Source organism: Capricornis sumatraensis, chromosome 8 (assembly GCF_032405125.1).
Source record: "Capricornis sumatraensis isolate serow.1 chromosome 8, serow.2, whole genome shotgun sequence".
Classification (NCBI taxonomy): domain Eukaryota; kingdom Metazoa; phylum Chordata; class Mammalia; order Artiodactyla; family Bovidae; genus Capricornis; species Capricornis sumatraensis.
Window position 1 is genome coordinate 90,144,737 of NC_091076.1, and position 12,231 is coordinate 90,156,967.

Genomic DNA, 12,231 nt, shown 5'->3' on the forward strand with positions numbered 1-12,231 from the left:
GGGATGAGGGGTAGCAGGGCAGCCCCCATGTCCTCTCATTCCCCCCAGCTCCTGTCTCATCACTGTCATCATTCAATCATAGCAGATGGGCTGCAGCTGTGAGCGCCAGCCCGGCACACAGGCTGGTCCGTGCCACTTGGGAGAGAAGGAAGAGAGAGGGAGGGAGGGAAGGAGGAGGGATGAAGGGAGGAGGGAGAGAGGGAAGGGAAGAAGAGGAAGAGGAGGAGGAGGAAAAGGAAGAGAGTGGAGGAGGAGAGAGATGACTTGAAAAGAGAGAAGACTTGATATCTTTCATGTTTTTCCCTTCTCAGCAGGAGAGCAGAGGCCAGGGCTGGGCTCACAAGCTGGGCAGTGCCAGGCGAGATGGGCATATGCCCTTGATTACTACCAGGACTGCAGGCCAAGCCTCCGCCGCCGCCACGGCCTCATAAATCAGTTTTTAAGTAGCAACCACATGGACATTTCCCAGCTGAGAGGCCTGGCCTCTGTCGGCCCAGTGAGGGCAGCCCTGGAGGAGGGGCAGGTGCCAGGCCAAAGCAGGAAAAGAGAGAGGTGGTCCTCAAGGTTTGATAGGAAATGGGGTTGGAGCTGGCTCAGGGAAAATTTGGGTGCAGGGACTCTTGCCAATAAGGAGTAGGTAAGATGACAAGTGCCTGTCATCAGTGAGTCTGGAACCCCCAAGCCCACCCAGCTTTGGGGCTCCTAGACCCTGTCCTGGCTTCCCCTGGGAAAGCTGCTTATGAGGAGGAGGATGGTGCTGCCCCTGGAACCTCCTCCCTCCAGGTGCCCCTCCCACTAAGAATCTGTGTGAATGTCAGAGCAGCACTGGGCCTGTGCACTTGAGTATCTGAATGTGCTCACAGCTTCCGGTGGGTAAGAAGGTGTATCCCTAGTATCTAGCCCAGCCCCAGCACAGACCAAATATCTGTAAAACTGCTTGAATGCGTATAAGTGATTGAGTGTGAAGGGGGCCAGTTTTGTGTTTTTTCAGGAATGGGAGCATCCATATCCGAGTGTGTGGGGGGGGCGGGGGAGGGGGGTCTGTGTGTGCTCTGTGGAGATCTATTCTGACAGACGCGTCTCCTTTTCAGGATCTCCCCCCTTCTCAGCCCTCCCCTGGTCCCTGACTCTCCCCTTCTGGGGACCCCCCAGTAGGACGGCAGCTCCTGAATTCCACAGCCCCAGTCTGATCCCAAGCTTGGCGCCCCCTCCTCCCCGCTCTGCAGGCCAGCTTTGATAGCTGGGGGTAGGGGGCTTGGCTGAGGTTGGTGGGGAGTGAGGTGGGGACGGGAGTCCCGCCCTTGCCCCTGGAACCGCGGGCAGAGCCGGCGGGGTGGGGGCGCCCAGCCTTCTTGCGCCCGGTGTCTCCTCCGTGGGTGAACAGATGTCTCGGAATTTTCGATGTGCTCTCCGCCCCTCCTCGCAATACCCCCCACCCCAAGCTGGCACCGGCTGTGGCGCCCTCCCTTCCCCCACCTCCGACAGCAGAACCGGCTGATGGATCGGGGAGCGCGGCCGGAGGCCTGGGCCCGGGGGCGGCGGAGGCCCTCGGGGTCGCGGCCGCAGGCTGGGCGGAGTCTCGGAGACTCCCGGCGCCGAGGGAACCGGGTCGGCGCTGCCCGGCCTCTCGGTTCCTTCCCTCCTGCCGCATCTCCCCAGCCCTGTCTCTCTTCGGTCCTCCGTCCTCGATCTACGGTCTCTCTACCCCACCCCACCGCCCAGCCGCGTCTATGCAAACCCCCTCCCCACAGAACCTCACACTTCGCGACGGAAACTCCTCCTGGCAACTTCGGCGGAATTCTTCCCTCCAGAGACCCCTTTCTCTGCATTCCGTGAGCCACCCCATCCCCAGCTGGCCGCCTGCCTGCCCTCAGTGGAAACCCGGAGTTAATCCGGAGAACGTGGAGAAAGGGCAGGAGGGGAGCGGGGCTCGAGGTTAGGGAGGCCGAGGAAGCCGGCCGGCCCGGGCTGAGAGACACCCAAATTTTCTAATCACTGCTAATTAATGAGCAATCCAATTCCGTGGACCCTCAACTCAGGGAAGGGGGCGGGGCCCGCTGAGGGCAGGAGGGGGCCTTGGCAGGGCTTGGCAGCCGGGTGGTGCCAGGCGCCCTCCCCCACCCCACCCCCACCCGCCAGCATTCCGAGGTAACAGGCATTTGTTACCCAGCTCGTGCCAGGAGCGATTGGCAGGTTCGAGTAGGCACAGTCATTCTGCACACAGATGTCCCTGCGCTCACTCTTCTGATATGAATTCTGTCAGCTCCAAATCTGAGGGAGATGAGCAGACAGCCACACAGACAGTTACAGACGGACACAGACACAGACAGCACGATTGTCTGGAGGACACAGAACTCCACGGGTATTTATTTTTCTTCCCTGAAAAAAAAAATGAATGAAAGAGAAATGAGAAAGGCTCCCACTAATTTGGGGGGACCCGTCTGAACTCCGGGGAGTGGTCCTCACCCCTCGCATCCTCGGCTGGTTTTCCTCCCCTCCTTAGACTTTCCCAGTCTCCCCCAGGGCCCCAGCAGCATATCCGAACTCCAGGACACGGCAGCTAGAGTCAGTGCAACCAGAGCCAAGCGAGTCTGGGAAGTCTGGGTCCTAACCCAGGACTCAGAATTTCTAAATCCCTGCAAGTTCTAGAAGATCACCAAGGTGTAGGTTCCAGCCTTCTAGAAATGCTGAAATTCAAAATTCCAGAACTCCGGCTCCAGGGCAATTTGTGTCCAGTGCCCAATCCGTGGATCACCTTCCCCATTAAAGAGGGGAGACCTGGGCTCTGTCTGGTGCCCTGGAATGGAGGACCCCACATGTCTGGTACTCACCAGACAAAGCCCAACCTTGGCAACCAGCCCAAAATGCAGCGTGCCCTTTGAATGAGGAAGGTGGAAAGGTCAGATCAACTGACTCCTCCCCTTTCTGGCACTCTTTCCCAGCAACAGTTCCCATCCTGACCCTCCACATCTGACCTGGCTATCCCACCTCTGCCTGTCTTCCCTCCACCCTTACCCCGGCGGCTGTGGGAGCAAGCTGGTTGGTCACTGGGCGTCTGCGAGCAGGATGGGCATGAAGAGCCACTGGGGTTTGGTTCTCCTGGGGCAGCTCATGCTGGTGGAAGAAGAGAAGGCAGGCAAAGGGGGCAAAGAAACTCCACGATGTTGGAGGAGAGGGCACAGGTTTGGGTTGTGGTTTGTTAGACTGTGTTTTTTAATCTTTCTTTCTTTTTTAAAGAAAAAGCCCCCATCCTGTGTCATCATTTTTATGGGATCTGCAATTCTGGCAAAAATCTGTCTTTAATTTAGCTGTCCATATAAAAATCCTCACTGTATAATAATGAACAGATGCCATGGAATTTAAGCTGGAGCCTCGACTCCTCCCCGCTTTCCCCCCCGCGCCTGGCACCGGGCACTGGGCACCGGCTGAGTGGCACAGACTGGCACCAACGCTCGGGCGAAGGGTGGGCAGGGGGCGACCTGGGCTTGTCGCCAGGGCGCTGGGGTAGTAAAGAGGTGTCCAGGCGCCGGGCTTGGCCAGTCGGGAATTTTTCTCGTGGAAGCATCAAGGGAGAAGTGTCTGAGGAATTTTTCTGTCTTTTTCTACAAAATGATCAGTAGTTAAGGATTTTGTTTGGTTTTGTTTAGGGGCTGTGTGGTTCTCAGATTTAAAAAAAAAAAAGCACATCCCTCCCCCCAGTATAAATCCAAATGTTTTCGATGTTTTAATTGAGTTGTTTTTAACCCACCCCCCGCGCCGCGCCCCGGCCTCTGCCTCAGAGCCCAGCCGAACGCTAGTTCGCTGCAAGCGGGATCCGTTCCGCACCCGGCCGGCCGGTGGTATCCTGGGCGCCGGCGCCTCCGGGGATTCCCGGGCAACTCCCGAGAGGCCGGAGTGCCCTGTTGCCCTCCAGGAGTGAGGCCAGATGTGGCATCTGATTAAGAAGCAGGAGAGGTGAAGGAAAAGAGAAATCCGCACTTGCCCCTCACGATTCGCTCGCATTTCCCAAGGGGAAAGAAAAAAACTCTATGAGTCCAGTGTCCCCTGCTGCCGCCGCCTGCGGTCGAAAAAGCAGGTATCGACTGGGATTGAGGGGTTGGTTCTGAGCCCCCACCACCCCCACCTCTCGCCTTTAATGCGACTCTGGCGAGAACAGATGTCCCAAGCCGGGCGGACTGCCCAGACCCCGCCCAGCTGTGCCCTTGGCGAAGACTTGGCTGAGGGTAGGAACTGGCACGCGGGTCCCCAAAGGGGCTCGGGGGCTCTCTCGGCCCTGGCGGGACCTGACCTCTCAGCCTTGGCCTCCTGGCTAGCTGCAGCCTCAGGCGAGAAGCGGAAGCGCCCCAGAAAGACCCGTTCCTAATTCAATTAATTTCGAAAAGAGGAATGAGACGCAGACAGAGGTGGAGAGAAGCCCAGAAAGGTTCGAAAAACGGAACAACAGGCATACACTCGGCCGTGGAACCGTGCAGCCTCAGTCAACCCTGGGAGACTGTGCCGGGTTCCTGCGCTGGAGCAGGCAGGCAAGCTGGTGGCGCCAGAGCCACACCCAGGCGCGCATCTGGGCAGCATCTCCACCCAACGCAGTGTCCCAGCTCCCTTGGCACAGCCAACATCTCTGGGGTTCCCTGGCTGTCTCCCCCTCTGAGCACCCCAGCTTCCTCTCCCTACACTAAGGGGCTGAGTTTCCCATCCCTTGGCATCTGCCCACAGGAAACGGTTGCCTTCTTGCTTGTGAGCCCAGACTTGGTCAGGGCCTTCTCAGGCTGACACTCCGGAACAAGTGAGGAGCTCCTACCCTAGTGCTTTAGGGTGGAGAAAACTTCAGAGAGCAAAATGACCCTCCCAAGGTGTCTGCACCTTTTCTTACTGTTTCTCAAATTGGAAAACTTGGTCCAGAATTTTAAATGAATGTGGAATAGAAAGGCAGAAGCCACTTTAGGATCTGGAAAAGCAGCAGTGTTTTAGGTTATTTTCACACCCCAGGTCATCACGGGCCTGTGTGGCCAGTGCCTGGGCACCCAGTACTAAAGAAACAAAAGTGACCATGTCTTGGGCTGTGAGCTGAGAAGCCTGTTGTGATGGCTGAGCCCATTTGCCCCCTCCCACATCTCAGCAAAAGAAAAAGCTTTCTCCTTTGAGCACATAGGGGCAGGAATACTGGGCTGACCCCTGTTGTCACATGGTGAACCTGAGAGTGGAGGTCAAGACCAAGGCTGGTCAGGCCTGGCCTCCATTGTCTCTTTCTTCCCACCTTCCTTGAGAATTAAACTGTGGAATCTAGAACTATCCCTCAGTCCCAATGTTCCCTCAAATCAACAGATTTCTCCAAGGAGCAGGTAACTTCAGGTTAAAGATTCTGGGGAAGAGGAGGAAGCAAAGTTGCCCAAGAGGGAATGAAATCTCTGACTTCTGTGAAAGATCCTTGCATCCCCCAGCTTGTGGACTTCCCATAAAAGGGAAGAAGAGAAAAGTAAATACAAGCCAGCGGAATCTAGGGAGAGTCAGGACTTCCCTGTCTCTGATGCCAGTGGGGCTCAGTTTCCCTAGATTGTACTCAGTGATTTCTTGAGCTATCCCTTCGGGTGATAAAACCAGAGCTAGGGGTTCACTGGGTGGGGGGGAGGGTCAGTGTTCAGATCCTGGGTGGAATAGGGTTAAACAGAGAGGAGACAATCAGCAGTGCTTTCCTCTCTTTTTCCCCTGATATACAAATGACCTGAACACAGAGACACTTCTATTTCTCAGTCGCTTCCAAACTCTGAACTTTGAACAGGGGTGATAAAACCAAGGGGAGGACACCCTCCAGACTGATCTCAGCTCCAGCCCCAGGAGCTGAGCCGAACCGACTAGTTCCTGCTTGGAGATTCCTTTGCTCAGGTTAAGGCGCGAGGAGGGTGTCCTCTTGGCAACTTTTCCCCTCGCCCTCTCCCTCCCACTGCTCCGACCCCTTTCTCACCCCCACCCGGCCCCCGCCCCAACACGCACACGTCCTTCTGTTCCTGGAGTTTCACTGTCTGTGCGCGCACAAGCGGGAGAGGAAACGACCTACGAGGGGGAGTTTGGGGCCTCGTGTCGGCGTGCATCTTCTTCTCCTGCTCACCTCGCCATCTCACCAGGGAAGCTGAGTGTTGGGGAGGGGGGCAATGGGAGGACAAATCGTATCTAGAGAGCAGAGTGTGGGGGAAGGGTCAGTAATTGGGAAAGGGGCAGCTTGTGAGTACGATGGATTCGCAGGAAGCGGAGGCACTAGGGATCCTCTCCCCAAAGTGACCCCTCCCCAAAAGTAACAACCGCAGACACAGTGGCCCTAGAGTCATCAGCATCCTTGGGAGTGGGCTGGAATCCGGCTTAAAAAACAGAATCAAGCTGCTTGGAGGAGCCGGAAGAGTGAAGAGCTCTGGAGTCTGTGGTCTGCCCAGGGGAGCCAAGTAGAGGGATCTTTTGCCTCTGGTCCCAAGCCACTTGAATCCTGCCTGGACTGGGACTTCAGAGCAGGCTCTGGAAAACTAGCTTTTAGAGAGAAACCCAATTAACCTTGTTCTTAGAGCAGGATAAGACTCAGGCCTCTGGATGTGTACTGAGTTCCTTTTCTCTCCCATTTCCTGCCAGGCCATGCCCCATGCCATGAACAGATCTGACTCCTTCAGATTTGGGTCTGAGATGATCACTTTGGTCCATACTCCATGTAAGAAATGAGGGAGCTTGAAGGTGAACCGATTTCTTTCTCTCCCAAAGCAGGGATGATTTCGAGGTCTATAAGACACCCACCCTTAGACCACCGACAGGGGTGAATCCTCAGAACGAAAGGCCCATTTCTAAATATCACGGTAGAGAGAAGCAATCCTATGAGAATTCCAGAGAAGGAGGTGTAATTTTGAAAGGATTCCAGTGAAATTCTCCAAAAACTGTGGGAGAATTCTTTCCAGAATTCCAGCATACCGGACATTGGGAAGGGGCCTCACGCTGTGTGGCGCTCCCCGGGGCCAGGGAAGCTCGGCCTCCCTCTGGGGTGGGACAGCGAGAGGCTGGACGGGAGTCAGCACCGGGGAGTGGACAGCTCCCGGCCCGGTCCCAGCTCCGCCTCCGGCCTTCTCGGGTTGGTCTTTTATGCGAGCCGCGGAGTTCAAGGTCACAGAGTATAATCCGATGGACCCTTTCGCGCCTAGTGAGTCCTTCAAGCGCCTAGTGAGTCCTTCAAGCGCCTTTCCCTTTCCTCCTTTGTCAGGGTGCTTTCATTTTGGGGTCTTGGGGCCAACCTTTAAAAGCCTCAGTATGCCTGACTTCAAGCCCCAAACTCAACACTACAACCTCCATTTCAGCTCTAAAACGAGCAGAAGTGTTTTTGAAAAAATAATTTAAATAAGCAGAGTCAGAAACAGGCCCGTTGTGGCACTCCTAAGTGTGTTCAGGCTTTGGGATGGCCGGTGTTTGGGACTTAGACCCCTATCCAAATAGTCCAGTGAGCACTGGTGTCTGGATTGGAGTGGGGGGGGGTGCTGTTCTTTGCGGAGGAAGTCAGTTCAGAGCAGCTTCTGCTCCTGAGGCTCAGAGACAGAGAACCCTGAGGTTACCTTGCCTGAGAGGAGGAAGTGGCTTGGGCCGTCTGCCTGAGGGCTTCCTTTTACCGGGAGCAGCACCAGGCAGGAAAGGGGTTGTCCCGGTGTGTATCAGAAAGCTTCTCGCTGTCTGGTCAGGGGAAGCTAGTGGCTATGTCAAGCTCCACTCTATCTACCTGGTGAGCTCCTAGACTCAGGCCCCCTTACAGAACTCCGGGGGTGTTCCATCAACTTCATCAACACCTCTACAAATTTCAATATTCTTGAGGCTGAAAATGGCTGATTCCCTTGAGTCCACTGAAATTTTAAATTTAAGACTGGAAAGACTTCTTCCATTAATATTTCATCCTCATAACCTGATAGTTTTTCTGTTTACAAGCATCCCTGTCTGGCTCAAATGGTTGTCTCTTGAGTTCTACACACTCGTTTGTTTGTTTGTTTGTGTTTTGCAACAGTGGGCAAAAGATTGTAAAATGACTAACTGCTCTCATCTTAGTTATTTTTCAGTGATGAAAAGATATTTTGTTTTCAAAAGAGGTGCGTGTGCATGTTGGGGAACTGAAGGAGTGTAATGAGATTAGCGCAATGCTTTGTGCTGGGGGGCGTTTGTAAGTCTGTGTAAGGTCTGTGAGGGGCAGCAAGTGCAGCTGTTTCGGTGCCCAGTGGGTGGGTGTGAGGGGGTTTGTAGTGTGGGAATCCTACCCAGGAATTTCCAGGGTTCCTCTACCTGGCCACCACACAGTCATTGACTGTTTTTTCATCACGTTGAATCCCAGCTCAATGCCCGGAATGAAACGAGGCCACCGTGAAAAACCGGTCCGGCTTTGCATCTCATTTACATAAATATTTATTAATCGTCATTAAACTGAACAGAAACACGCAATGCACTTCGGGTGTCCGACGGGAGTTTCATCTTCGCTACAAGAGGAAGGTAAAATTGCGTGTGAGTGTGTGGGTGTTTCGCCTGTGGGTTTGCATTTTTGCATCGTGTGTTTGGATGTCTGATCTCCTGCCTCCGGTGGGGAGAGGTTCTCCTTTTGCCCCTTTTATTTTGGGAAACCTCCAGAAGGAGTCCCCAGCCCTCTCCCTGCCCACCTGTCAGCCAGAGCCAGGAGGATGCCTAGGACAAAAACTCCCTCTCCAGCCACCAGAAATCGCCGGGCGCCTGAGGCCCAAAGAGGCACAGTCGGGCAGAGGCGGGGCTGCCTTCAGGTCTGGGTCTCCACCCTTGTCCCGGGAAGGGATAGAGTTGCCTGAGGGGGGTTGGGGGGCAGCGAGCTCTCCTCCCTCTGCCCCCCGACGCCAGCTCTGGGCCTGCGTGTGCGTGCGGTGTGGTGTGCGTGTGTGTCTTTCATGCAAACCCTCCCTCCCCAAACCGACCCCCCAACAGTTTGCCATTCCATACAAATTTGGAAACAGATTTTTAAAAAACAGCATGACGCACAACGGGGACAGGGCGGGGGAGGGCAGTGGCACTGGGGCCCCAAATCTCGGAGTCTCTGATTGTAAGAACCTGGGGAGGGGAGGGGGCAGCGCCGGCCCCCACTTCACCAAAGTGCACAGATCCGCGCTTGGGCGGCGCGGCCCGCGGGCCCGGAGGGGCATTCCGGGGCCGGGCCGGGCCGCTAGGCTCAGTCAGAACCTCCTTGCATAGATATTTGTGTCTTTTTATTATTGGTAGTAGTATTTTTTGCCTTTTATTGCTTCTAAAAGTTCTTACTGCGTTTTTTTCTGATCCGGACTCTGCTTTCGGCCTCCGTCGCCTCAGATTTATTTATTTTTTTGTATGTATGTTTGTTTAAAAAAGGAAAAAGGGGGGAATGGACTCTAGTTACAAATTATCTTGGCCTCTCTCTTTCCTCTCAATCCACGTTCCCTCCCGCCAAAATTAAATTCACAAAACGCTGAGACTAGGGGTTGGGGATAAGGGCTTCCAGGTCCAGGCTTGGAGCCCAGACTTATGCCCTTTTCAAGAAAGAGGGGGCGCCCGGCTCCTCAGCAGCTCGGTGACTGTTTCAATAATAATAATAATAATAGGAGGAAAACAGTATACCACAACTCAGCTGCCCCCCTTACCAAAGCCTTTGGGCCTGCAGGGGGAAAGGGGAGAGGAGACAGTGCAGGAACTGGGAATGGGGGAGGGGTCTCCAGAGAGTGCCCGAAGAGGGTCCCTGTAGAAGTACTCCCTGGGAAAGAGGAGGAGAGAACCCCTTGGGGAGAGAGAAGGCGAGTCCCCTGGGGGAAGCGAGGCCCCTAGGACGGGCACCCACAGATAAGAGGACCGCGCTGCCCAGGAGAGCGGCAGAACCGACTGCCCGCTCCCCGCACCCCGCGCCGGGGTAGGTGGGGATGCCCCTGCGCTGGGTGGGTGGGGAGGTTGGGGGCAGGGGCGCGGGCAAAGGAAAAAAAAAAAAAAAAAGGAGGGGCAGGCGCGAGGTCTCAGTTATGGAAAAACGCATTGAGCTCCTCGTACATGGGGCCCCGGTCGTGGTGAAGGTGCATATCGTATGATAAGAGATTCTCCGAGTGGACGCCCCCGCGCACAGCCGACGAACCAAAGACCAGCCCGTGGCCCGTGGGCCGCGAGCCGGGCAGCGCCGAGTAGTGCATAGAGTAATGGTAGCTCTTCTCGTGGTCGGGCGACGAGTCCTGCTTGAGCGAGAAGTTGCCATTGAGGCAGAGTGGGGGGCTGAGCGGGCCCTCGTACTCGGAGCTGTTGTAGTCCGGGCTCGCGCCGCCGCCGCCCGCCGCCGCGTACAGCGTCTCATAGGCGGCGCAGTAGCCGTGGGTCCGCAGGGCGTGCGCCGCGCCGCTGCCCAGGCCGCCCGCCGCCTGGCACTGTGCGCCCGCCAGGCGCGAGCACGGGTACGGGTAGGGGTGCATGGCGAACGGACCGCCCGAGCCGTGGAAGCGGCCCGTGCCGTCGGCGCCCTGCTCGGTGAGGAAGTTGCGCGAGTTGAGCTGCAGGCAGCCGGCCACCAGGTTGGTGGTGGGCTGCGACAGGCCCTTGCACAGCGTCTGCACGTAGGACACCAGGTCGGGCCGCTTGCCCGAGCGCAGGATCTCCGAGAGCGCCCAGATGTAGTTCTTAGCGAGGCGCAGCGTCTCGATCTTGGACAACTTCTGGGTCTTGGAGTAGCAGGGCACCACCTTCCGCAGGTTGTCCAGCGCCGCGTTCAGGTCGTGCATGCGGTTGCGCTCCCGCGCGTTCGCCTTCTGCCGCCGCAGCTTGGAGCGCTCCAGGCGCGCCTTGGTCATCTTGCGCTTCTTGGGGCCGCGCTTCTTGGGCCGCTCGCCCTCGGCCTCGTCCAGCCCTTCCTCTTCCTCCTCTTCCTCCTCCTCCTCGCCCCCCAGCTCGCCTTCCTCCTTGACCTCGGCCAGCGCGGCCTCCGGCACCTCGTCGGAACGGAGAGGGACGGGCTTGGCGGCCCGGGCGGGCCCCGGAGCCCCGGGCCCCGGCTGAGACGGAGGTGGCGGCGGTGCGTCGCCCTTGTCGCTCCTCGGCTCGTCGTCGTCGCCGTCGCCCCAGCTGGCGAACTTGGGCACGTCCGAGAGGAGACCGGGCTCGCTGAACAGGCGGGTCAGCATGGTGCCTGAGGACGCCCGGCGGGCGGGAAAGGGAGACAGGGGACACAGAGTTAGGGGCGCGCTGGGTTCACGCCGCGCCCCCTCCACTCGCCTCCACCCCCGAGTCCAGCGCGGGTTCTTGCCCGGGGGGCCCTGGATGCCCACTTCCTCCGCCTGCCCCACCCCGAGCCTGCCCAGCCCTGCCCCGGCCGCGCGCCCGGGATCTCGGCCCAGGCCCTTTCCCCAGCGCTGGGCCCCGGCTCCACCCCTCGCCTGAACGAGGGGCCGCTCCCCGCGCCGGGTCATCTCCGGGTGTGGCTGGGGACGGAGCTGAGGCTTTAGGGGGCAGATCTCTTCGCCGGGGGGAGGCGGCACGATCGCCCGGAAAGCCTGTTCTCTCCCGGCATTGGAGGAAGGCTGGGCGGCCGCCGGTGGGGACAGCTGCCCCGCTCGGCGGCTCCGGCGGCCCGGGCCCCTCCGCCCTGCTCCCTCACCCTCCCGTGGCTCTCACCCCCACGCTCCCTAATCCAATTTGCAACTTGGCCGCGCGCCGCCCTCGGCTCGGCCCCCACCCCGGCAGCCCCAGTTCCAGAGGCGGGAGGACCGTTTCCTCTAGCCCGGCGTCCCCAGCTCCCGGAGCCGGCTCCGGGCGGCGAGGACTGAGAAACCCTGGCGTGGGAGGAGACGCAGAGAAGCGAGCCCCGTCCGTCTCCCCTGCGGTCGGGGACCCCCTTCCCCCCTTTAAACTGCCTCCCTCCCACACGTCTCTTCAGATCTCGTTGTATTTCGAGATTGATAGGAAAAAAAAAATCCAAATTTGTTTGTTTGCTTCTCTCTTTTTTTTCCGGGGGTAGGGAAAGGCCGAAGGTTCCTCCGGGACAACCATAGGGGGTTCCCATCTCTGGCTCTTCACGCCCCCCATGACCCTGCTTCCCCCTCCTCCCCAAGCCCAAGGCGGGCAGAGACGCCTCCCTCCGCAGCCCCCTGAGCTGCAGCCCCTTATGCGAGAGGAAACCCGGGGCTCCTCCGATGCCCACCCCATGAGGGGGCATCATCCCAGGAAGGGGGGATTTGGGGACCGTCTTGTCGGCCGAAGAAGCTGCCC

General features: G+C 57.8%; 1 protein-coding gene across 1 annotated transcript; it reads right to left on the reverse strand.

Annotated features, from left to right (window-relative positions):
• Positions 1-9,998: 9,998 nt before the first annotated feature.
• On the reverse strand, positions 9,999-11,147 carry NEUROD2 (neuronal differentiation 2). The gene has a single exon (XM_068978696.1). The coding sequence runs from the start codon at positions 11,145-11,147 to the stop codon at positions 9,999-10,001; it is 1,149 nt and encodes a 382-aa protein (XP_068834797.1).
• Positions 11,148-12,231: the final 1,084 nt, after the last annotated feature.